Source organism: Megalops cyprinoides, chromosome 2, assembly GCF_013368585.1.
Source record: "Megalops cyprinoides isolate fMegCyp1 chromosome 2, fMegCyp1.pri, whole genome shotgun sequence".
In the NCBI taxonomy this organism is placed as follows: domain Eukaryota; kingdom Metazoa; phylum Chordata; class Actinopteri; order Elopiformes; family Megalopidae; genus Megalops; species Megalops cyprinoides.
In genome coordinates this window covers 36873900-36901009 of record NC_050584.1, presented here as the reverse complement: position 1 = coordinate 36901009, position 27110 = coordinate 36873900, and the positions used below count along the sequence as shown (strand labels likewise).

General features: G+C 43.3%; 1 protein-coding gene and 1 long non-coding RNA gene across 3 annotated transcripts in view; one reads left to right on the top strand and one right to left on the bottom strand.

The window, feature by feature from the left end:
- Positions 1–804: 804 nt before the first annotated feature.
- On the bottom strand, positions 805–4534 carry LOC118772839. The gene is made up of 3 exons (XR_005004711.1): positions 4434–4534; positions 1217–1300; positions 805–960 (listed from the first exon to the last, which is right to left on the bottom strand). It is a non-coding gene; the product is annotated as an uncharacterized LOC118772839 (long non-coding RNA).
- Positions 4535–5263: 729 nt separating this feature from the next.
- The window catches only part of tsc22d2 (TSC22 domain family 2), a 34565-nt gene continuing 12718 nt past the window's right edge, over positions 5264–27110 (top strand). Inside the window, exons 1-2 of one of the 2 annotated variants that reach the window (XM_036521466.1) lie at positions 5264–7737; positions 25945–26016. In XM_036521466.1, the coding sequence (XP_036377359.1) occupies positions 5891–7737; positions 25945–26016 (1919 nt within the window). In that variant the 5' untranslated portion in view covers positions 5264–5890. The remainder of the gene's footprint in view (positions 7738–25944; positions 26017–27110) is intronic. The other variant, XM_036521467.1, reaches the window with a different exon arrangement.

The following is a 27110-nucleotide window of genomic DNA, read 5'->3' as shown; positions in this document are numbered from 1 at the left end:
CAGACTTTAATCTGATGTGTCAACATCTCAGCAATGTAAGTGTTTTTACTGTACTGTAAATGGGAAATTAAATTATAAGGTCAATTCATGTGGTCCACAAAAAGGCCACAGTCAAAGAAACAGCAGAGTATGGACTAGACATGCTCAAACACTGACTGGATTCCATTATAACGTATCTGTTAACTCCATGACAGATATACTTAAAATAAATATTAGAAAAATTATTATAACTGTCAAAACAGGAAACAATCTGCTTTATTCATTTAGATTTCACATTCAAACCCACAACTTGATTATTATCAACTTTTTTTTTTCAAATTTCTAAATACTTTAGAGACATGCATTGTGTTGTATGTGGAATTTTTCTTCAATACACACAATATTTGAAACAATAATATAAGAAACTGCTGGCTTGTATTGCTATGTGAAACCTGGTACAGTATTTCTAAAAAGTGTTGCATAATTATACCCTCTGATTGCATTCTAATAGTATTGCATTAAGATGCTTAGTGATTGTGTGTTTTTCTAGACCTTGTATGTAGCCTAAACTGAATTCCATTAATTAAGCTCACACATTATGTGAGAGGTTTCTGTAGAAAAGGCTCTTGTGAAGTCAGCTGGGGCACTGTAGTGCCAGTTTTGTTTATTCTGCATTCCTGCACCAGTGGACTCAGACAGAAAGCATGGCTTCCCAATCCCTGCCCACTGGAGTGATTACATTTACAACAGTACATCCCACATACACTTGACCTTTGCCTTCACACTGACCAAACACCAGCCCAATCCCCAATAGATCCCCTCAAACAATAAGGATTTATTAAGAAAATATCCTGACACTGATATCTGTACACAGTGATTCATACAGCTGAGCTTGGCTTGCTGGATTTGTCTCCCATTGAAGCAACTAGGGATCGCGGATATCACAGACAATATGGTCGCGTCACAGCAAGTTACCATGAGCTGAAAAAGAAAACACTACAGTGGGCATGATGTTAAAAGGAAGATATTAAATGAAGATTATTCAAGACATTTTAAAACATCCTATAACAACATAAGGTTAAACAATACTTTCAATTTACACTGGCTGTAAAAGCTTTTAAAAGCTTTAAAAGTCAGCTTAATCCATCTGAGTGTATGTGTGCCTGAGTGACTAGCTGAAAAATGGAGACTGAATTTTCTCGCTGGTCATTGGTTAAGGGTTCCCTCAAACACAGACCTGCAGTTCCCCATATTCAACCTGATAAGGCTCTTTCAAGGTCCAGTGCTGTGCTCCTTCTCACACTGTAGAGTGTACTTTTGCCTGTGTATATGAAGATAAGAAAAGAGCATAACTCCCTTTGAAATGTGGCTCTACCTACCTACCTATCTATCTATATTTTAATTTGTTAATGCAAATAAAACAAATTTATGCAATATATTCAATTTTGATAAAAACGTAAAAATGATATTTATGTTGATATTCAGTCAGCTGATGAATAAATTTATGGGACAGGGATGAAAGCCAAAAGGTTGTAAAAATAATGACTAATCGATTAACAGAGGAATGTACATCGCAGGTTCTGTAAGAAAAACAAAAACACACTGCACTGTAAACAACTTCATCTCTCTCTCTTTTTTGCTCTTTAGCAGACCCTAGTGGAGATCTTGCTATCCTGAAAAAATTACAAAAAGCATCCAATCCTTTTTGACCCAATGACAGTGGCATCACTGTGAAATAACATGGACATCAGCATTACAGTTATTGGCTGTAACTTAATTACATTTTAAATGTCCACCTCAGATTATATAGCTGGGCTTCATATTCTTCTATTCAACAACAAGATCTCAGAAAAATCTACAGCAGTACATTATGATAAAGATATTGTTGAAAATTAAGCACTTGTATAATGTGTATTAATACAAATAGTAAATGGACTGCACTTATATACGACATTTATAATGGACTGCTTTTCTATTCATTTGAGTACTCAAAGCACTTTACAAGTTTATGCCACACATCTACCTACCAGTGGCACAGGCTGCCATACAAGGTACCAGCTGGCCACTGGGAGCAGTGTCTTGCTCAAGGACACTTTGACATTCTGCCAGGAGGAGCCAGATTTGAACCAGGGACCTTCCAATCCCCAGTTGACTCCTGAGCCACTGTCGCCCCAACAATAAAAACATACCATTGAGGGGAATGGTTTTGTATCAGCCTTACAGTAAAGGTGTCTATTTACTGAAACACAGCAACACACTGAATCTAAAATTATGTTATTCATGGTCTTTCCTGCACAATAATGCCTGATATAGGACTCACATCCCCTTCCCCAGCATAAGCAAGCTAGCTAGGGCTGTATCATTTATTCAACAGATTCAACAGCAATAGGAAAGAACTATATTTGCTTGATGACTCTCCCTCTGCATTCTTGGTGGGGCCCATGAACCAATTACCACTGAACAAATAGTATGGGTATTATTCAATGAAATATTAAAGCTCTGGAATATGCTGCATGACCTCACTTGTTTTGATTCATCTGGTATACATATGTATTGCAGTGTTTTGTGGCTTCCACTTGTGACAGTGACCCCATAGTTCTGTGCTTTCTGGCTAACAGTGACTTAATTGATCTGATGTAATGCCACAAAAATCTCAGTGATGCAGAGTATGGTGACTGACATTTAAACATTTGGCTTTCAGGTTTTTTGTTACTTGATAATCAATGACTGATGGCAGACAATGTTCATATGAAAGACAATTTAGCCTTTTTTCATCATGACAGATACCTATGATTGAGAGTCCAGCATTGAATATGTTCTAAACAACCTGAGGTTTATTCTTAATTGTAATTTTATCCACAAAGTCTACATTTAGAGTTATGGCCACAAGAATAAAAAGAGTGCATACTTTTTACACTTGTCCTTAAAATAATATAATCCAAAGTGCACCAGTCATTAAGAATCTTAAGTTTCCAAAGTAAAAAAAAATATAACAAGGTATATGCAACAAAATATATTGATAATATCAGCTGTATAAATTACCATTAATTTATTAACTATAAATTACCGTTCGCTTACTGTTTATAGAAACCCGAGACTCATTACGATAAGCGTAACATGTCCAACCCCATGGATAAGAAATATTGAAGTGCTTTTAATCCCAAACCCAATTCTAGGAATGAACAGCATGCTGCTACATGTTTCATTATTTGCTGCACTGTATAAACAACCTTCAGTTCTACTTTTACAGCCGTTTTCCCTTTAATTTTAAGGTTTAATGCACAGCGCTACTGAGCCCATTGTTAAAGTTTGCCTTGGGGAAAATTACACTCCCTTAGCACAACAGTCAATGCTGCATTCCTGGAAAGACTTGAGGCCCTCCAGAAGCGATTGTTGGCTGCCGGTCATATGACAGGCTACTCCCACTGCTGGCTTTAGCGAAAATAAGTAGTGATTAATCACTTAGTTATTCATTACTAGAATACATCATGGGGAGAAAGCGTGTTTAAAGCGATTCCTTTTCAGAAAGTGTTCATGGTGTATACCCTTGGCACACTAAACACTAAAATGGAATATTCTCACTAAAAGGTTAAGAACCGACTCAAACACAAAATAGTCCAATCAGCTCCAGCTAATGGCATAGTAGTTCACAAATCACACCGATTCTCTATAATGTTTGAATGGTTACGTAGTTATTGTATCTCAGTCGTACCAAACCATTCTTGGAAAAAAAAACAGGCCCAAAGAATATTGCACTAGCAAACGGTATTAGGGCGTACTTGTCTATCGCAGCCTCCACTCCAGAACACAACTAGTAATAAACTAGTAACTAACTCGTACCATTATCGATGTTTCAAAGACTAGCTAATAGCACAAAGACATTTCGCAGCACGGGTTTAAGTTTAATTGGTGCACAGCTGTAATTTGATGAGCGTCTATTTCGACGTTTAGGATCGTGGTCCAACTAGTTGAAATAAAGATTCAGAAATTACTGAACCCATTCACCCACATCTATACACACACAATTGTTTTGACTATTGATTTCGCAGTTACGCTCGCACATGATACGTTATCAAACAATTTACGACCTGTCACCTGTCTCACCTGCAAAGTTTCACCCAACAGGCAGAAGGACGGCTTGTGTCCTTACTACAGGACGGCCTTTTTTATCCGTTAACCGTTTGTTCCAGTGGAAACGGGAATTGTAGCACAACTATACGGTACCTCACTTGACTGGTACTACTATTCTTTGTTTAGTTTATGGGGACAATACACCACATCCGAAAGTAACTGTGCATGATTGTTCAAAAATGTTTTCCGTTATTTCTTCTTTAAATAGGCAAATTTGCACAATTGCAACACACACACTCTCGCTTGCATGCAAGCATGCGCGCGCATTATCACGCACCTATGCTGTCTGTCCACTTCACAGAGCTTTGTGAAACTTAGCCTACCTGAAAGTGATCTTCAACCCAAATCACACCCTAGGAAGAAAGACATTTCAAACCACAAAGCCTTTAAGCCAGATATAGAAGCAGTGACATTCACAATGTTTCTAATCTATATCTGTTACTCATAAACTATTCGCTCATGACGACGTTATTGCAACAGCCCTTGAAATTTGTCTGCAATACAAACATCCGGTTGCCCAATAGGTTTTAATTATGTAATGTTTAGCAATAGTGCAAATCTTTTGAAAGGAAAAGGTTGCGCTTAAGTAGAGATAATAATGACTTTGTGGATGCTCTGTTTAACCTGTTTAGCTCAATGTACGTTCAAAGTTGGACAATTTTGTTTTGAAAAGGTATTTTTGCATTTAAAAACCCACATCCTCCCCGACTTAATAAAAAGCGTCCGAATTCGATGACGCTCATTTCTTTAAACAGTTTTAAATGTCCAAATCCTTAAATTCCATCCATTTACATCCATTTGCTACAATAGGGTTACGACTGTGGGGGCAAAATTCTGTATTGACTAAACAATTATACAACATTTTATCTAGTACATAATTTGTAAGCAGTATGTATCATTTTTCTTTATAGTTGGGTAAATATGTTATCAGCCCGAAGAGATGTGTGGATATGTTGTCAGATTTCTAGCTAAATATTTGTTAAAACGTCGTTTTCATGTACTTAGCGTTGTGACGTCGCACCGGACTTCTTTCATAAAATACCTACGCGTGCCTATCATCAACAGCGTATTATTTCGAATTCTCCATCGCTTGCGTACGCCAATGCGCAACCCTCCCAGAGTGCAGTGCGTTTTTTCACATAGCCATCTTGTCGAGAGGGAGAGGAGGGGAAACAGTTTGTGAATTTCAGTTCCCTGGAGCCTGGGGAAGAGAGGAGGCAGAGTCCAGGAAAGCGAGGCGTCCTTTCAGATTTTCCCAGTAGCGGAGGTTATTGATTTCTAACAAGGAGCTGGAGGTGAAGGTGGGCTTGTTTACATGATGTCGTACATGCTGGTTGAAAAGGTGCTTTAAAGGGAGAGTGGTGGACAACGGGTCCGCCTCAGACTAAAGTAGCTGTAGCAGCTGGTGAGCTGTATCTGCGACAGCGGCCTGCTGGCAACTCCAGAGCCGGGACAGAACCGTACAACGCAGGCCGGCTCTTACAGACCGGAGAAAGGGAAGCTATTGCCGCGGAGAGACTGATATATAGCTAGCTAGCTAGCTATACTGCTGTTGCATCGCATGAGTTCAGAGGATTTGGACTGGTATGTTTTTAGCTAAGTCATAAAATGCAACAGGAGGGGAGAGGAAGAAAGATGACGTACAATCGTCTCGCTAACAGTTATAAACTGTGAAATTGTTACCACATATTATATTTCATTATTTGTGCGCCATTTAGATAATACTTTATACGCTTATCTCGTCTAGAAAAGAGTGGCGTTATCAACATAGATATTCAAAATGTCTAAAATGCCGGCTAAAAAGAAGAGCTGTTTCCAGATCACTAGTGTGACACAGGCTCAGGTGGCGGCCAGTAGCATCACTGATGACACTGAGAGTTTGGACGATCCAGACGAATCAAGGACCGAAGACGTGTCATCGGAAATATTCGATGTGTCGCGGGCAGATTTTGAGCCGGAGGTGTGTGACATTAGTTCTTCTGAAGAAACCCTGAACAACGTTGGAGAGTCAGAGGCCCTGAGCGCCGTGGCACTGCATATACCTCAAGATGGACAGCTACCTGCAGCATCGGGTCCTGCAAACGGGGGGTTTGCTTTTAGAAGCACAGCGGTCTCAGGCGTTGCTCATGCCAGTCCGCATGTCTTGGGAGCGGGTGGGGCAGGCGGCCAGCCCCCTACAGCCACAGCCGGGCTGGTGCAGCAGTCGGCTCCAGTCAGCGCTGGGGGGGCTGCAAATGTGTCTGCGGGCACATCGCAGCCGCCCCCTGCTGCCAGCGTCGCTAGTTCAACTACTACAGCAAGCTGCAGTTCTCGCTTCAGGGTCATCAAACTTGATCATGGTACAGGAGAGCCCTTCAGAAGGGGGAGGTGGACTTGCACAGAGTACTATGAAAGAGATTCAGAGGGCACTGTCACCACTAGGACTGTGGACAGCATTAAACCTGCTAGCACCCTGGATCAGAACCCGGAGAGGGACAGTGGATTGGGGGTCACAGGAGGGTCAGTGGTGGCTCCTGCTGCAATCTCGGCCCCGGGGCCTGACTCTGCAGGTGACAGCTCCTGTATGGCTGTCCCCCACCTGCACCCAGTTGATCCGCAGCAACAACAGCAGCAGCAGCAGCAGAGTTACGGTATTGGACACCAGCCCGTCAGCGGTGCATTCCAGCCCCCAGTTTACAGTGCCGTTCCCAGCAGCAAACCAGTGGCCGTTCCCATGCAGCCGCAGGTCCAGGTCAGCATGCAACCTGCTGCCCCTCAGAACCTCCTCCCGCCTGGACACAACGGCATGCAGGCGAGCGTGACCATGCAGCAAGTGCAGAAGTCTCCCAGCATGCCCCCCGCGACGCAGGCCCAGCAGTTTGCGTATCCAGCCCAGCCCCTGCCCGGCCAGCACCTGCCCACCGTGGTTCCCGCCAGTCAGGCAGATTACCTGCAGCAGCAGCAGCAGCTCCTTATGGCTGCGCAGCCAGCAGGAGCTCCCGCTCAGACCCTTCCAGTGTCCTCTCTCCCGGTGGGGCCGTCGGTCAGCCAGGGCCCGTCCCCTGTCATGACACCTGCAGCGGGTGGAGCTCAAGTGCTGGGGCTCCTGGGGCAGTCCGGGGAATCGGCGGGGCCCGCAGGGGGGTCCCAGCCCCCCCCAGCCCAGGGGCTCCTGCCACAGCCGGGTGCGGGAACAGGGGGCACCTCGGTGGCGCCGCTGCCGGGTGCCAGCGTTCCACAGCAGCTGCCTGTGAGTCAGCATCAGACCTCAGGATTGGCTGGGAGTGCTCCGGTCGCCATTGCTCCCCACGTGGTGGTCCCCAGCGTTCAAAACGTGCCTACCGCCGTGCCCGGCACCTCCAGCTCTCCTTTGACTATGCCAAACCCGGCCCCCTCTGCTGTGGGACAGCCACTTCCGGGCCAGCCGCAGGCGGCCCGCAGCGGGAGTGTGCCGGGATTGGGCTTCGGCCAGCCCCCTCTTGCCCAGGTGGATGAAAATCGAAGGAAGTCTGATGCCCTACCTCAGCCTTCTGTCATCTCTGGAAAAGATGCCACAAAGCCTCTGATCCCTGAGAGCCTGCAGCTGCCCACACCCTCCGTGAATAGCTTGTTTGGAATACCTATCAATTTGGACGGGGATGAGGACAGGTAAGGCTTGGCATCTTTGAACAGATCTCACTCACAATTTTCAGAGATCCTTATTAACATGATAATGGTGTTCTGCTATTTAAACTACTTGCTAACGGCCCATGAATCTTGTACAGACCAGTAGAATTTAAAGCTAAAATGCATAATTCCTGAAGTGAATGAGATTTTTCTGTGTTAGTGAAAATGATCTCTCACTTGGACCGGTTCTGCTATAATATGAGATTATTGATGTGTGAGCCGCAGTAGCAGGATGGAGCCCTGTATGAAAGAGGGGCGTGACTGTTTTCAGTCAGGGAATGCTGTTGTCATTGAAGATTTCCATAGCATGCTGTGTTGATGTGGTAGTAGTGCTTTATGATGCCATTGAAGGTGTTTTTTGTGCATTATTGTCAGGTCTTGTTTGGCCTTGTACAAACCAAATCCTGGCACAGACAAGAAGGAAACTGTGTGTTTGGGGGTTTTCACTAGGCCCTCATTGCAAGTCACTTCATAAAAACACACACGGACCCCTCCCCCTCTTAGTAAAAACACCCCTTTCGTGTTTGAGCAGTCCAGTGAGCTGATGCCTTTACTCCTGTACATACCCCAGACATATGGACTTTTTGTTTTAATCCTGCCTCCAAGTGTAATGCACTCGTTCAAACCTAAATAGCGCTTAGTCTTCAATTCCCTGCAGTTCTGTGGTCGTGCTTGCAGCGCTCCTCTTTTTCCAGGTTGCGCAGACTTAAAACTGTGGAGTCACAGTGTGTCTGAATTCTAAAACGTCTCCCCCGAGCGACGCTCATGAATGCGTGATGCGTCTCTCCTCGCTAAGGCTGATGAAAAGCCCTGTTTTGTGGCGAGCGCCAGAGTGACTCAGCCTGCCGTGTTGTGATCCTGGGCCGCGGCGGACCGGCTGCGCCACGGTGAATCGGCATGTGGCGGGTTAGGCAGCAGGTAGTCATTCTGAGGTAACGTGCACAAGACAAGAAAACAAGAAATGGCGAAGTGGGGAAACAAAAGGACCGTAGCGCTGTCAGCTGTTTCTCCCCGCTGTCGGCTGCGGTGGTGAATGCAGCGATTGAGAAACCCAAAGGACGGGGTGTGGAGCCGAAGTCTGCGGAGACCGAGGCATTGGGGCCACAGAGCCTACGAGTGACTTCCCTCGCACTCCGGACTTCCTGCGCACCTGCGGTTTCTTTTGCACAACGTGTCACAAAATGCCGGCCCTTTCCCATATCCCCTGTCCACAATCAGCCATAACCACTGGTTTGAACTGGAACTGATACATGAGTTGAAAGCATTTTCGGCTTCCTGCTCCCTGATTGGTTGAGTGTGTGTACTGAGGTGTGAGTTCAGTTGTAGATCACGCCACATAGGGCCAACTGTGCACTTTTGCTGCAAATTATTCATTTAGCTCTGTGTGATGTATGTTATGACTGTCCCACGCCAACCCCATTTTCATCCACATAGCCAGCTTGGCATGATCCAAGCGTAAATATTACTCACCAGTATGTGACGAATGTACCAAGGTACCAGTGTTTCTCTTCTAAGGAGAAAAATTAAAGTGGCATACTTGATGCTGGTGAAAGGTCTTATTTGTCTCATCTGGGAATTTGGGATTGCTTTGTTTTAGCCTAAATGTGTGTTGTTGAAGGGACTTGGTGGGAGGGGTAGCCGTTTAAACAGGGTCTGATTACATTCGCGAAACCAGACTTTGTCCTTTGAGAGTTTCTCCCCCTCTGTGAAGTTGCTGATGTGCATGGCTGGAACAGTTGTGTGCTACGTGATGTCGACAGGGCCCGGCAGAACAAGCAGTGCCCCCCTCCCATAATCACTCTCGTATGTACCATGACATCAGTGCTCCATCAAGAAAGGGCAGCAGAACAGGCCACGCTCGCTGCAGATGTACATGATTAGACCCGTCCAGATTCATGGTACGCTGATAGTAAATTAAGCCATGCGATGACATTGCACTAATGGCTCTTCAGGTCTCAGTAACTTTCACTGCAGAAAAACATTGAAAAACCGCATTCATCCTTCAAAACATTTGATTTTCAGACGGTCTTTGGTTATGGATGGCTTCTGAGACTACAAATTTTGGACTGGTCTAACCCAAATCTCAGTGGGATAAGAGTAAATGTTTTTCACAGTTTCCCTTGGAAATATTGCTACAGGGGTCTTAAATTTTATCTGGGGGCTGCTGGCAAAGCATAGTTAATACTTTTTTTTTCCTTAAGCCGGGGTGGATTCTTCGAAATAGCAAGCAATGCTAGCAGTAGCATTGTCTGGCCAAAAGTGTATTTATGTGCCTTTACTTTGTAGGCCATATTATTACTCACTATATTAAAATGACATCACTAAAATATGACCCTCCCTGATAGAATACATATATCAGCATATCCCAGTGCAGTGTCATGTTATATTATATGATTTGTGTGATCCTCATTACCATTAATGAGTCATGTTCTGCACAAATTTTTTAATGCTTTGTAATAAAGCTTGTATCTTGTTCTGGTCTGAGTTAGCACATCATCTGAACAAAGCAGTGGCTATAGTAGTACCATGGCCATAAGATTGTTCAGCTTGCAACTGTTAGACACAGGGCCAGTGCTGTCCGCCGACGGTTAACTGTCGTGGTGGTATGCCAAAATCACTCCATTCAAAAAGAACAGACGCCATTTTAAATAGGATGACCGCTTCTGGTCACTCTGAATTTAATTCTGAACATTCTATGTCTGTTGCGGCAGAGAAGTGCTTGGAAAGTGTTGCCTAATGATGACATAAACTTTCAATTCGTGAGCTTCCAGCTTCCATCACCAGCTTGGCACTTAGCAGGGTAAATAAGGCTATCTGCCTCAGTGATCCATCTGTGTTTCTCTCCCTTTCATTTAAGGGGAAAAAGTAGCTGTTATTACAAATGTATCCCACTGTACCTACAGCTTATGAGTAAATTGATTATGAAGCATATGTTTGGCGATGGTTTACAGCCATTCCCACTCATCATTCATTCATTCATGTGGGCGGGTGGGGGGGGGGTCAAGGCTCCTGTTAAATGTTTCAAGAGCCAAAAACATTTGAATAAAGTCATGGATGATTAGCTCCTCATTCAGTCTTTCTGGCCTAGTTTCGTAGTTTTGGAAGCTAAAATGCTGTTGGTTTGTACGTGACAAAGTGATTTGTGTCTCCAGGCTGTCGTGAGCAGAGACACTTGTCAGTAGCTGTGAGGGCACCTTTTTTAGCTGATTAGCGGGCGCTTTCCTAATTTCTCCTATCAGGAGGTGAACAGTACTTCTACCCCTGTACTCAATGTGAACTGATAAGCCCCAGCTGAACGGGTCGGGGAGCGTTTTTGTGTTGTTTTGCATGTTGTCCTGCCACGGCAGGTTTTCACCACTTGAACTTAAACACAGACATGGTCGCTGTTACCTGTCGTCTAAAGCACGCAGTCAGCGCAGAGTTAAAAAGATTGAACGTGTACACTCTGTACCTCTCAATGTATGTTTCCTGGAAACGCCTGTTTAGTGTCCTTTTCAAGGCATTTGACAAGTTGTACGTGTAGGAGAGTGTTGAATAAGTCCTTAAGAAAATATTGCTGTTCAGCTGAGGAATTTACAAAACCTTTGTGAGCTGCAGAACAGATGAGCCTTTTTTATGTTTGAAATGCACGCTCAACTTAGCAGTGGCAGGTCTATAATGTTAGCCAAGTTTACTGTGTGCGACTCAGATATTTTATTCCTTGCCCAGTGTAGGAACAACTTTATGCAGCGTGCATACGGTCTGAGTGCATTCACACCGTCTTTCCTATGTTATTTTAATCACACTGATAAGCTGCTCCAAATCATGTAGTATAGATGTGAATTTTTCAAAGTAAAAGCCATTTTTTTTTTCAGTACGAATGCAGATGTTATGTGAAGAAGTCTCAACTGAGGGTCTGTCTGTCAAGATTTCAATCATGAGTTTTTAACAGGACTGTGAGGTGGACATAGGAAGGACTTTCAAGGCTAGGCCGAGTATGACTCTGTGCCAAACTTTTCTTAAAGCTCCGGATGCTGTTCTTCCACTTTGGCACTTAAGTCGCGTATGTTTTGTCACAAAATGCAAACGAGGCCCTTGATGAGTGTTTGCTCGGAGCGATGTCCCCCAGCGTTGCGTTATCCTCTGAAGTTTGTTTGAAATGGTTCATTCAAAAGACGCTTGAAATAGTTGCCGACAATGGGAGACTGCACTTCATTCTTGTTCTGTGAGAAGGGTGCGCTCTTTAGCCCCAGGGAATGCTGACCTCATCCTTGACTCATTTGTCTCTAAACCTGGGGGGGCTAACCTGAGGCCCTTTGGCCTCGTGCGGCTCTTCACAACTTGGTGTGGTCCCCACAGTGCTTTTGGCAACATCCATTCTGAATTTACTTAGGCTAATGCTCTTGTTAAAAATATCATTGCCAGGTCGTGAGAATGTGTGTGTATATAAAATGCCATTTCAGCATAGATGAACATGGGGACCCTCTTGAGCAAGAAGTGGTCAGGTTGTTCGTGTCACCTCACCAGAGGCATAAACCTGCACCCCTGCAGTGTCTGTTTGGCAAAATAATCACTTCCCTTTCATGTTTTAATAATAAAAACTGATTTAGCATACAATAGAATACGTAGATGGATAGTAAAAGGCATTAGATAGCTTTCAGTGTAGCAAGCAAATTTATGAGCATTTTTACAGCGGCCTTGTGCAGCTGTCACTGGTAAATGCTTGGTCCTACTGTAAGGGTAGCCACCCCAGTTCTAGACAGGTCTACAGCTGTTTGAGGAATAGGCCTTGTTCTGCCTTATTCTACCCACCAATAGTAAAGGAAGCCATATGTCACAGTGCTGGCCATTGTCTGGATATGTCAGACTAGCTCAGATTTGGGAGAATCTGAACTCTTTTGTCTGGCTCAGGCCATATGAGGCGGCTTGTGTCCGCATGTCTGTTATGTGACCTCTACAGCACACAGACATACATGATTTTGTTTGTTAAAGACTGGTGGTGGTGGCGCACTCCAAGTTGGCCGAGAGCAGCCGCTGGCTTTGTAGGGGCGGTTGCCAGGGTGCAGGCTGGAAAGGGGACAAGAGTACAGCTCATTTTCCAGAGATAGCTGACCTGCACAAACCCCTAGGGCCCTGTTCCAGGAGCTCTGAAAGGCGGCGATTGTCCAGTGCCCCCAAAACAGCCCCCCCTTCCACCCCGGCAGCAGCAGCCAGCCGCTTCTGACACTTGATCACGGGGACCTTTGGGTGTCTCTAGCCATTTAGTTGATGTTCAGACAGCTGCATCTATGGACTCAATCAATACACACACTTCTTGATGAGCGATGGACAAAAGGAATAATTTGCTGTGGTCTGCTACAGTCTGATGCAATGAACTGCGTAAACTAAAGTATTTTAACAAGCTTCTCACTCAAGTGAGCCCAATAAATATCCGCCTTTGGTGTTTAATGACTTGAGGATGGCTGTATTTTTGTTTTGGTCTCAACTCTGGATGGAATATTGTTGTCTGAGCCAGACAGGACTCAGCAGGGATGTCATACGTGATGTGCTCGGGGGGGGGGGGGGTCTTTGAAGCTGAAGGCTGTGCTTCTAGCAAAAGCTGCTGTTTAAGCTGTTTTGTTTTAGAGGCAGTTAAAAACATCCAGAAATCTTTTTTCTTTCATTCCATAATAAAGATGTTAGGAGGGATTCAAACTTCCAGCTCTAACAAACTAAGAAAATGAGTTCTAAATCCATTCGCCTAGGTTCTGAAAGATTAAAAAAAGAATTTAGTCGTCATATCAAAAAGTATGTCTATAATATATAAACATGCATTTAATTTGTGGAATGTGTATGTGTACATAGCATACTGTAAAATATGTATGCTGTTGCATCTATTTGGTGTTTGGAATATGCGGCTATCGCATAACCTCAGAATGCACTAAATTTACTTAAATTTTTCACTTTCAAACCCTCCTACCACCTTACACTTGGTGTCATTGCTGTGATCCCCATGCTGTAATCTAGAAAAATCCTCCTAAAATTATTTGAATGCATATACAGTACATGTTTGTACCCTAAACATGTGCATATATGTATACATGGTATTAACTGTTAGTTTTTTAATAGTTGATTATGTACGTGCAACATCAAGAAAACATCAACATTTCATAAATTCTTGTGCATATATGCTTACTATCTCTAAACACATCAGCATTTTATGAATACGAATTTTACGAATACTTCTTTGAATACTGGAATATAGTAATTATGAGTAATAAAAATTGACTTGCCATTTAGAGGCAAAATGAAATTGTCCTGCAAAACACACATGTATACTTACCACTAATAAACAAACCATCCTGAATGTTTCTGTGCGTTTGCACTTGGCTTGAGATTGACAATAAATGCTGCAGGCATGCGTCTGACTTATTGAAAACAGAACTGAAGAGGGCCAATTTTAATGTATTATTAAACATAACACTGATGCTTAAAAAAATAAAACTCCACAACTCCACAAAAAGATATTCCTGACCATGTGACTATGGTGTGCTTCAGTGCATGGTCTTATACAGCCCACCAACCGCAGTGGTGATTGATTGCGCTGTCGGGGTGTATGGCTCTGAATAGCCCTTCTGAGCCTGCAGGTGAAGCCCCTGCTGCTGGGTGTCTGTCCCTCTGCAGGTGAGTGAATGTGTGAGAAATAGGCCTGGATGGAGCTTGGACCACCGTGGTCGTCTCAGGTGTAGAGGGAGCTGCCAAAAGGCCCACCATTCGCTGTGCACGCATGCCTCGACCCACCGCCACAACACAGTTACTCAGGGAAGGCAGGCTGAAATGGTCCCTTCTGTGTCGTTTATGTTTAGAAGGGATCTGAATGTTGGATTTTTGAGGTAGGCCAATGAAAGGTCTGGAAGATGGACCGCACTGTATTGACTTGGCTTAAATCAAATGATCTAAATTGAATTTATCCTGAACTGTGTAATTGGCAGTTCTGAGAAAGGTAACTATGCATTACACTCACTGGGGAAAATGTGTCGGTGGTGTATGTGGCCCGTTCTTCTCCTCTTATGTAATTTTTGCCTCCTGTTTGAAGTCTTTAGATTACATGTAGTGTGGTACAGTATGTGAAGTATGTAGTGGTTCATTTGAAGTGAAAGGCCAGACTAAAGGTAACCAAAACGTCCTTATCATAGTGTCACTATTGTAAAAACAGAAAACTCAGATTAGAGCATTTCTGAGGAAATGGGGGGTAACCTATAGGGGTACCCAAAAGACATTAAAGATTTCCAGTTCCGAGAAACAGTCGTCTTCATTCTGAGAAGGCCTTTGGATATGTGCCACTGATAATGTGGGCCTGTGAGTTGCATATTTTCATCACTGCTATAGCTTAACCTTGTTAGCAAGTTGATCTGGAATGTGGGATTGTCTTATTTAGGTAGTGGTTCATGACAGTGGACTGTAGGATATAATAATTCTTAAAAGGTAGCAAACACAGTTAATTCCATTTAACTTGCTACACTGAGGTGAATACAGCTGGAAAGGCGGGGTGAAGCTGGCTTAAAGGCTTTAAGGTAGCTTACTCTCTAAAAGGGGTTTCTGATAGGTGTGAAAGGTCCGTCAAACTTCAGGGTAAGGGAGATGCAGTGAATGTAAACGGTAGGTATTCCTATCACTTACTAAAAGTCCACAAATGTAGCCAGGTGGCAGGCTGGCTATAATTTTACCTAGTTAATGATTATTAGCTCACAGGGGAGATTGTAAATGAAACAACAATGTCAACATAATGACTTCCACCCAAAGCTGTTATTACCCACAATCTGAGGTTTATAGGTCATCCATGCTGGGTTCACTTTGTCCCACTTGGCACCGATTATTCTTACGCAGAGCCGTAATCATGAGTTTCATCAATGGGCCATTTTACTTTTTTATGCATATCTTTGCATTCATATTATTGGGTTTGTGTATGTGCATTAACATCTTTTCATGAGAAGCATCATTCCACATGAAATCAACTTAGTTTGAGCATTACCCTCTGACATTTTATTGGTCTTTGCATGTACGTTTCAACTGTTGAAATATCCACTTCTGTGTTTGAGTGGAGTAAATGTTTCTTTTCAAAAACCCCCATTAAACTGCTTGTGAAATGCAGCCAATGCTCCTCCATAATGGTGTGTCCATTGGAGGCATGCTGTCAACAGAAATATCTGCTCATTTGGCAAATACAGCTAACAGCTTTACCAGCTGTAATTTGATGATAGTGGTGATGAAAGGGGAGTCTGTGGTCACGATAGTCTGCATTTCTGAAACTCTGGAGTTTTGAGGTATGGTTTGAGTCTGCTTTTAGTTCCACAATGAACATGAATGAAAGATGCAAACACTAGCATTGAATTCTCAATTAACTATTTAAACCAATTTGCCCTTGCCAGTTGCACTGGTGAAGGTAGCAGAACTTTTGTGCAAGTCTGTGGTAATTGAGGCTGTGAAAATGCCTGGCTGTGTGTGAAAAGGGCTTTTTTTTGGCCATCTTAAGTTTGTGTAGTGCATATACATATTTTCCCATGCAGTGATATCGAGGAGGCTGCTGAGGGCATATCTTAACAGCTTCAATATTGACATTTCTCTCACTTTCCCAGTTGGGCAAGCGTGTCAGAAATATGCTTGCCTAAAGTAAATTTCTACTTGCCCAGATATGGTATAGTTTAACTGTAACAGTGGATCTAAAAGTAAGCAGTGACTTATTCTGCTCATGCAGTGATCCTTTGGACCTGTCCCAGGGTTGTCTGTTTTCTATAATTGTACAGATTCTACTGAAAATGGTCAACACTTTATCAAATTATTTTATTTAAAAAGTGGCCAAACAAGTGTCACTGCATTTACTGCATCCTCTCCCCGTTGATAAGATGTGAACAAGGGGATATCTGGTTCCAAACTGGAGACTGAAGTGTCATATCAGAGCCATGTTGAGCCTCTGTCACTGCCCATCTGCCTGACCTGCCTGCAGCATACTACTTCAGCAGGTGTAAGAATTAAAAACATGGTACAGACAGTGTACTACTATCTAGCTGGCTGGTTAGCTAGAACGCTAGTTAGCTAAGATAAACTGACCAAGAAGTGAACTAATTTACTGGAGTGTATCTGGTGTTAGCAATGGAGGTTACACTTGGTACCTATATAGCTATTGTTTCAGATGCATATTGCTAGCTGAAGCTGACATCAACGCTAATTTATTGCAGCGCTACGCAGGCAAGTCAGGTGAATCAGTTAAGGTGGGTGGGGCAGTGACACCGGTTCCACTTTGTTTCCATATTAACAAGTATGTAAACTAAAACTTCAGTTATACGTTATTTATGACTGCATTAGGTACCCCAGTGAGTGAGCGAAGACTGTACGTCTACTCTGTTAAACTTTTCTTGCAGAAAGTCATCATCAGAGATGTAGTGCCTGTCTAGTTAAAATAACTTCTCTGACACAATAGTAGATGTCACTGCTGCTTGGTCACTTGATTAAAACTTTCGCTTACTGCTACTAAGACTCCACAAAAAATGCTCTCCACAAAAAGATATTCCTGACCATGTGACTGTGGTGTGCTTCAGTGCATGGTCTTATACAGCCCACCAACCGCAGTGGTGATTGATTGCGCTGTCGGGGTGTATGGCTCTGAATAGCCCTTCTGAGCCTGCAGGTGAAGCCCCTGCTGCTGGGTGTCTGTCCCTCTGCAGGTGAGTGAATGTGTGAGAAATAGGCCTGGATTGAGCTTGGACCACCGTGGTCGTCTCAGGTGTAGAGGGAGCTGCCAAAAGGCCCACCATTCGCTGTGCACGCATGCCTCGACCCACCGCCACAACACAGTTACTCAGGGAAGGCAGGCTGAAATGGTCCCTTCTGTGTCGTTTATGTTTAGAAGGGATCTGAATGTTGGATTTTTGAGGTAGGCCAATGAAAGGGCTGGAAGATGGACCTGCACTGTATTGACTTGGCTTAAATCAAATGAAAAGGTGTGAAAGGTGCACATAGGGCATAAACTGCTCGTCTTTATAGCACTATGGTAGGTTTTCGATTTACTCCACTTCTACTCCCCAGGTAGAGCTATTGGTCAAGAGCTAAGATGTGATTGGCCACAGGACCCACCGTGACCCACCTCGTTCCAGCTGCTGATTGGCTTGCCTGTTGGTGGGCATACAGAAACCAGGGGTCTTGCAAACTGAAATGCTGAATTTGCTGAGTTGTCACTTACCTGATTGAGCAAGTCACTGACCAATTTTACTTGCCCGACACACGTTTGTACTTGCTCTGGGCAATCGAGCAGCCATTAATGCTGAACCCTGCTTAGGAAGCTGATCACCTCTTTTGGTGGCCCCAAAATCGAGCACATATTTAAACCCAGTTGTGATGTCAGAAATAAAATGGGGAGGAAGGAGAAAGCAAGTCGGACAGTAAAGCAGATCCTGTTTTTGAGTTTAATCATCATGTCCCAACAGTACAACTGGAATGTGCAAACAAACTCATGACCTGAAACACAAGCCTTGGTTCATGACGGCAGAAGTGGGGACACGGAGCAAACACAGGCGAGGGCAGGGTGGCTGCGAACCATCACGTGGAGGCGGAGCCTTGTGGCTTAGCCATGAGGTGGCAGGACGGAGGCCCCCCTTCCTGAGCAATGAAGAGCGAAGAGGAACTGGAAACCAGCAGGGCCAGCTGTGTCTGAGTCATCCTCCCACACGGTGCTTCGCTCCCTGCAGTCCTGGCTGAGCAATGGGGAGCTCCGGCTCCACAGTAACTTCTGACAGGTTGACTATATACGCATGCAGAGGGGGGTTTTTACCGTGCTCGTAAACGAACAGCACACGTAGTCAAACATGTACACAAACAGGTACTTACATTTTCACCCAAAAAGGTGTGGGGTGAGATAAAATTAAACAGGAATTTGCTCACATGAACATACAGACAGTTCTCCATTTGACACAGCTGTTTAAGCATACCTAATTGCTGTGATTCAGAAGTTTATTAATTAGCAGCACATAACTTCAGAATCAACATAAGAGATCATCGCAGCATTGTTTCCTCTACAGAAATTTTCATCCTCTGGAACCTTTTCCCTGAAGGTTTGAAACCCATGAACTTTTAATTTATACAAGTCTCACTTTAGTCCTTAACCAAGCTAACATATGTAGCCTACATGAAAATAATCCAAGCGGTCAGAAACCAAAAAGATGGCGATGTCATCAGGTGGGTTTTATTCCCACTCCTAACATGTGAGTGTTAGTTAACTTGGTCCTGAATTCAGTGATTGCCCCATCCAGAGAGGTGTGGAACCTTAGTCCCTCTGAGGTCGACCAGCATGTGGTGCAGAGGCAAAGTGTTCCCCGTGTAATGGCCCCATGTACAGTTGTTTTGAGACTGCAACTAAATGTTGAGGTTTTCAGCAGGACCTCCACATGTCATGGGAAGGTGTTCACTGAGACATTGTGTCTGCATCTTTAGAACCTGCTGAGTAATCTCAAAATAGCCAAAGAATTCATTTGAATTTTTTGCACATACATCCCAGGCATGTAGCTATAGATTGGTGTTGCGTGTTCTTTCATCTTTCATCTTACAAATACAAAGGAATTAAATGACCCTCCACATTCCATGCTAAGTAGGATGCTCCCATGTGGCTCAGATTTTACAAAACAAAAAAAAATCACCTGCCTTTCACCTGCGAGTGGGCAGTGCATCCTGTGACTATTGCTAAAGTGCCTTAGGGATTAATCTTACAGATGCTTATAGGGTTGACGACCCCCCCCCCCCCGCCCACAAGGAGTGAAACTGAAGAATTAAGAAACACTGCTCAGGGCGAGCTGATGTTCCCCTGTCTTGACGTGTTCTTCTAAAAGGAAAAGGGAGCACTTGAATGAGAAGGCAATGATTCACTCAAAGCAGTTAGCATTTAGATGTGAATACCTGATGATCGTTTATTTTACGATGCATAATTATCTTCTGAATAACTTCCTCATTTTTCTTCAATGCGTAATTCCTTGTTTACCTTGGAGGCAGCAATAACTTTTACATGTGTACAAGATCACTGTCTCCCGGCCCTGGTCCTTGAGTACAGTTGCTGGTTTTTGTTACAGCTACTTCAAAGAAATAGCCTTTAACAGGTTACTCGCATGAGTAAATGACAGTTAAAAGCTTTGTCATTCAAGAGAGAATTGTGTTGAAAGTATTTGTCCCAACAGAAGGGCACACGTATAAATGTTATTCACTAGATCTCAAAACAGTTAAGCATGAGCATGTGTATCTGCAAGGTTTACAGCAACGGATCTGTTGAGGCTTTGGTTTTGGAGACATTAACTGTCTCTGTTGCCCTTTTTTAAAAAAGTGGCAAAAACAAATAGACCTACAATGTTGTTACCTCTCCAGTAAGAATGAACAACCTTAACTGACACATAAGCCCACTGTTGTATTGTTGCTTTATTCTACTGTAGCCACTGTTCAACTTTCTTTTGTACAGGACTTGCTAACAGTTTATTGTACCTGAGGCAGAGTCACTCAACAGAGACTCGATTGTTAAAGTTCATTGTGTGGTTGTCAGCTATAGGATAGGGGAGGTCAGGAGATGGTGAATAAAACAGAATGAGCAGGTTCCTTTGTTTGTAGAGGACATTATACCTCGTAGCTGAAAACAGAGTAACTCTTACCAGATACAATGTGTATATTCAAGTGTTCACTGTACATACTATGTGAGTTTGCCTTCAGGGCTGTAATGCAAAGTATAGCCTGATGATATCACCTACATGTTCAGAGTACATCATGGTGCCATCATGTCAGTTCTTTAGAATAAAATGATACAGGTGAACTGAACCGAACCAATTATGTGGAAGATCTTAGCATCCACCACTACAACAAGCCATTATACACTGAAGCCCAGCTCCACAGTACTCAGCAGTTAATATTACACTGAAAAACTTTACATTAAACTCCATATTGAACTTTCATCATTGAAATCTGTCAGTTCATATTTTGTTCACTTTATTCCACTTTGAGCTTGTTCATAATTTCGTAGCAGCTTTCTGTGGTGATTAAAGGAGTCTTAGTGAAGCCTTTTCAAAACTTCTCAATTACATTGCACAAACACAGTGCATCTTGTATGACAACAATTCGCATTAGGTTTACTATCTTTTCGTTTTGTGAAATGCTGCTTTGAGCCTTGAACAACCTGAGCTTTTGAGCCATTTTTACCCATTGCACAGACACCGATCCATTGAGCACTCTGCTGGCTGTTTCTTCATTGTTCCTGTTGAGCACTGAGATCCTCTTTGAGCTGAAGGTCTCTCACTTAGTCATTTCCCACCCACATACGTCTTTCTTCGAAAGGATGTCAGCCTTAACAAATGAATAACCTGACATGCGTGTCATCCGGCAGCATTCCACGCCGAACAGAACCCATCTGAAAGAACAGGGCAAAAATTCAGCCCAACAAGTCATTCTTGTGTAACATTTGAGGTTAAGTGCTGCGCTGAGATCAGGCGCGTGTCAAAATCTCCCTCTTTACCGCAATTTACTCTGATACCTTTTCTCTAATTTACGCAAAGCTGATGTGGAGTGAAAGCTATGTGGCAAGTTACGGAGGCCACCTCTCGCTCACTGCAAAATGGGCCGTTTCAGGGGCAAATGCTCAGTTTGAGGAGTGGGAGCACTGGTACCTCTCTGTCACACTGCAGCATGTGTATGTGACTCAGCGTTACCCCTTCTTCCTGTCAAGAGTATGTTTGCGTTCAACAGCGAGGTGTAGGGACACTTCCCACCTTGTGTGGGTTGAGAGCTGGCCCTGACCCCGGCGCGCAGTGCTGTGTCAACCCGGGTGGTAGGGCTGTGAGTCACGGCAGCTAAAGGCAGGTCCATGCAGCATCCGCCGCGAAGACCTGGTGTCTTTCTGTCTTAAATTTCCCCCACCTTGCTGCCGGCGCTATAAGCGCATAATCCCTCTGGATCCAGCTGACTCTGTCTATCAGGCGGCGGAGCACTGTGGCGTGCATTGATCCTCTCCCGCCTGCTGCTTCAGTCATTATTATTCAGGCAGTAAAACGAAAGAGGACGTGGCAACTGAAGAATGGAAGAATGACCTCTGATCTCCTGTCCAGGGAACAGAGAAGATGCCGTTAAAGCCAGCCGCCAAGTGCTTGGTCCAAAACAAGCGTTTTGCCAAATTGGTCCTTACTTGTTACTGAATGATTTTGACATCTCGCACGACGCCAGTAAATTTCTTAACCTTACTACTGATAAAAAGTTGCATCCTCCTCATCCACTACGTGAATATTGCCTTATTGGGAAAATAAAATTCCTGTTTTGATGCTGGAGTGATTGGATTGGTCATACATCAAAAACAAGCCTTAGATTTGAACAGATAATACATAATTCTGATCAGATCACAAATTGTTTGTCTGAGTTGTCAGTTGGTAATATTGTTTTCTGGGGTGTGTCATTGGATCACCATGTGGACAAGGGTCTTGACGTAATTATCAGGAAGTCTTTGTTGTATTTAGTGACATGTTTTCTGTAATGGAAACAATTTTGAATGGGACTCCTGTCAGCTTCTCTGTGGAATTCTCACTCGAAGCTCAGCTCTGAAAACCTGTAGATTTATCGATTTATTGCTTGCTTTGTTTTTCTCCGCTGATCCTCACAATAGACTTCCATTCCATTGAACTTAGTGGGACTGAATTCATCATTGGATACCAATCTTGATAAAGCTGAAGAGTAAGCGAGGTGAATTGTATTAGTCAAAGCAGAGCCGTTTCCTGTCTGCTTTAGGGCACAAACCTAATGACACTTCCCTTTCCTGCTTTCATTTGAGCTGCTTCAGAGGCCCCTATGTCCGAACATGCTCTCTCTCGCTTCCCCACCACCCCTTAGCTGGAGGTCAGGCTTGTTTGCAAGATCCGCAGGCACTCTGTTAGTTTTGAAGAATTGGCAGGAGTAATTGCCTTCTTTCTGGGGGTCCTCTTAAAGGCATGTGAAATTTTAACCCTTTACTCATTCCCTCATCTGTGCATCCTGAACTGTGAGCGCTTTCACGTAAACCATGAGAATTTCTGGAGCAAACGCATTCTGGACAGGGCAGGAGACCATAGTCCCCACTACAGGAAGTAAGTCACATTTGAGATCCTCCATTAGAGCTGTGGGATTTCTTCAGCAAATTCTACTTTCCCAAATACCAATTTGTCACTGCTATGTTATGCTGTTTTATTACTAGAATCTTTGTTTATACAGTTTAAGGAGGATAATGTAGTTAATTATCTCAATGTTCAGTGATAAATGAAAAAGGGACAGTGGACATTCCATAGGAAATGTGGGATGTCCATCTTGGATATTACAAAAAAAAATCCCTTAGGAATTTTTTTACGCGCCAAGTTCAAATAAACACACATTCCACGATCGCACTTATTTACACTGTGTAAGCAGCATGTTTGAAGGACCTGTGACATACTCAATGCAGATACTTACGGAATTCTTTCTGATGTCAGTGCTGTTCACGCAAGTTTATCACATACTACCAACATTACTCATTATGGATAATGTAGATGTAATTTCATTCTTCGCTATTAATTGTAAGCTGTTTCACCCATAAAATAAAACATTTTTATCTGTGTTCAGTGGCTCTATTTTTCGTGATATCTGCAGTACTGCCATTCAAATTTCCACACAAAAAAGTTCATAGGAACAGAACATGCATAAGCACAATCGTTATACCTTTGCTTCATTAAGTGCTTAGTTTGACACTGCAACAATTTTGTTACAAAATCAGCCAGATGGTGAGGAAGGGGATGGAGTGGTCTTCATCATAAGATTTCTTTTCCTTGCATTGGTCATACATGTGTGGCAGGCTCAGCAGCTAGTTTGCCAGACGGTTGAGGGTAAGGTTCATATTTTTCTACGTTTGATAAATACTAATTGTCAAGATTTTGGGAACAGCCAGTTACACTGTGCTTTTTTTGTTTGTTTTGTTTTGTTCTTGATTGTAAGAACCCTGCACCACTTCCTCTCTATGCCCCAATTCCTATTTATAAAAGCATATTGAATACTGTAACTTCTGTATGTACAGAACCTGTATTTCTTTAGTCCCCTTTCATCACTACCCCCCCCCCCCCCCCCAGGTAAAAGACTTCATTGTTCTGTAATAAAGGCATGCCAGGCCCCTAGGACTAATGCAGGCAGCTGTTAATAGATGATTTAAGGAGTATGTTGCTGTTGGCACAACATGAAAGGCTTTGCATGGTTTGGAATACTTTTTGCATTGTGCATGCATTCACGAGCATTGCGCTACCTGCTCTGTGGTTTTTTTTCCCACGGCAGCTGCACGGTGCCTCCTGATAGGGCGGGAGACATTTGGGCATATGCCCGCCTGGAGCGCTGCTCAAATTCCTCTGCCCGGCACGCGCCCAAATTTCTGCTGACCCCGGTCCTCCTGGGTGGATCGGAATCATCAGCACTTGTTTGATGGATGGGGCTGGTGCCCCCTCAGGTTCATAGACACATCAGGCAGCTAGTTTTACAGGTCAACACCTCACTGAGATGGCTAAAGGGGATCTGAAGGCAATCCTTAATTTACATGGTATGTTAGGTCAGGAATGGGATACTGGGTTTAACAGTAGAATCAGTATGCTGGGGGAATTTAGAGAAAATACTGTTATGGGACTTTGTGAGTTAATTATAGATGATGATACTGATGACACCAAATGAGATGTGAACTGTAACAGTAAATGGTAGCATTTGGGTGAATTACAGATGCGGTGTTAAACAAAATACACAGATAAGCTAATTGAAATGGGCACCATACTTCCTACATCTTGCCTGCATCACTCTGTTTCTGTCCCTCTCTTTGGCAGCGTGCTTGTTATCTAATGACAGTATCCCTTATAGCAATCAGTACATTGTATTCACTTCTGCTGGTTTTCTTAATCTTTACCCTTTTGCTTTGCTATGTTTGGTATTTGCTTATATGCCTGTGAAACTTTAACAGAACTTGAATGGAAAAAAAAAAATCTCCAAACATTATTCAGTCATGATGTAACAGGACCTGTGTGATGAAGGTTTTTGGAGAAAGCATTGAGTTGAATTATTTAAAAGCAACATAAGAGTTGCAGTTCAGTTTTTAAGAGGAGCATCTGCAAAAGTTCAGATTTAAAGACTGGTGCCCAGCAGAATTAAAACACTGCATTAGAGGACTGTAAGGTAGGAGGTGAGACCACAGCACCTCAGCTCCACTATGCCCTGTCTGATGTTCTTATGCAGTGCATTTTCCTGTGCCACAGAGGGGCTTTTGTTGGGAGCAGTGGGACAGTTAGGTAGTGCTGTTATTAACCATTCAGAGTCGTATTTGTCCTTTGCTATGGATATGCGTAACCTCAAATGTTGTAACAAAGCTGTTTGTTAATATGTGTGGTGTTCTTACCCTTTCTTATTGTTGGTGGCACTGATGTTCCAATGATTTTAAATTTCACACTTTTCATAATGTATTTCTGACAGCTGGTTCACACACAAAACAATAAGGAAAAAAAGGTAAAGTAGGATAAAGGTTACTGAAGAATATCATTTGGAGATGGATCTAGTCTGAAAATGAGGCAAGAAATTCTTGCCACCAGAATAGGGATTTAGTGGTACACAGGGCTCCTCTTCTGTAATGCCCCCTGTACTACATTTTTCGCTACCTTGCTTGGCAGTCAATCCTTCAGCTTTGAACATAACATTTGGAAGATTTTCACATTGCCCTATTTTGCCAAGAAACCGTATCTGGTTATTTATTACAGAAAAGGTTGGTGTATTATACAAAATGTTGTTGCTATCCAAAAAATGTCTTTTGTGCCTTTTGTGGAGGGCACCTTTGGAGTTTTATAGTAGGGTGTTGTAATACAGAAATTGCTGGATTCATTTAATTGGGAACACATGGCAAGTGGTTTAAAATCTCTGTAGTGGTTTCCATAAACCAGTCCAGTGACTTTGACAGAGCACAGTAGCAGTAACAATCATGAGCTTATGCTTCAAGCGCTGCAACTTCAAAATCTCTGTATCTCAACAGGCGGGAGTTGCCTTTGTAACTGGATGGGCTGTTTATCGGAGGTTGTGCAACATTCCCTTTCATATCTCTGTCTCTCTCTCTCTCTCTCCCCCCTCCCTCAGTACTTCTGTGGGTATGCCTCTTTTTCCCACTCACTCATGTCTCTCTCCCGTTTTGACTCTTGATCTGTGCAGGAACCCCTCCACCGCTTTCTACCAGGCCTTCCCGTCTAGCAAGTTGCGGGACTCAAAGAGCCACAGTGATAGGTATGAAGGCCTGTGTGTGGAGCCGCAGTGGAGCACGGAGTGTGCATGGACTAAGCATGGCGTTTGGGAAGTGTCTATGGTCACATTTCTCACACCCTTGACAAGTAGCGCTTCAGGACATGGCGACACTTGTAATGCTGGAACTAGTGAGTCACAAGGCTCTGACTCAGGTTTCCTGGACCCTTGAAGGTATAAGGGCACTGAGTAGCACTGTGATTAAGCACTGCAAATAGAAGATCAGACCAAGCTGTTAATCACACAAGCAAAAGAAATTTGGCTAGGATTGTGTGGCATTTTATAAGCTGTGTGCAAGTCCCCACAGTGGACTAAAAATCAGGGCATCCCCTCACTGCTTAGGGTTAGCGTAGCTACTTCGCTTTCCTCAGGCACAGTGTTACGTATGCTTACATTTCATTAAAAGTTTGGGTGGGGGTTACATACTGAATTACCATTTTCCGGCAACACATGCTTGTAAATGATGTAACAGGATGTTTTTTAATATGTAAAAGAAGCTGAAGCAACAACTGACAATTTATAAATGCAGAACATAAAAGGCCATCATACAGGAAATGAAAGTGGGCAAAAGAATGCAGTTAAGAAACTGCAGAGGAAGCCCTCAGCATGCACTGCATACATATGCAGTCAAAAAGTGAAGGCAAGGTTTGGCTTTATACCAGGTGACCAACAGAGGTTGGATTCTTTCCCGGCATGCATAGAGGAACACATAAATTTGTTGCCAAAATGAATGGCTTAACTAACAGTTGATCATAAGTGTGCATTTTTCTGAGATACAAAGGTATTTCAGGTGTTTTGTGTGGTTAGGTACGCATTTTCTGTGCGACTGTACTGGCTTGAGTAATAATACTAATATTTTGAAAATGAACTTCACTGAAATTTTCCTTGGGTTTTCTGTTTCACCAGTGGTAGCAAATTTTAAGTGAATTTATGAAATGGTGCAAGATAAAGACACTCAGATTCCATATGCAGGTTGACATGGTCTGGCAGTTATTTGGGTGGATATGATATGATTCATTACCACAGCATCACAGTATTACAACTTGTGAAAGACGCCTTTGAATGATTTCCTGTGCATG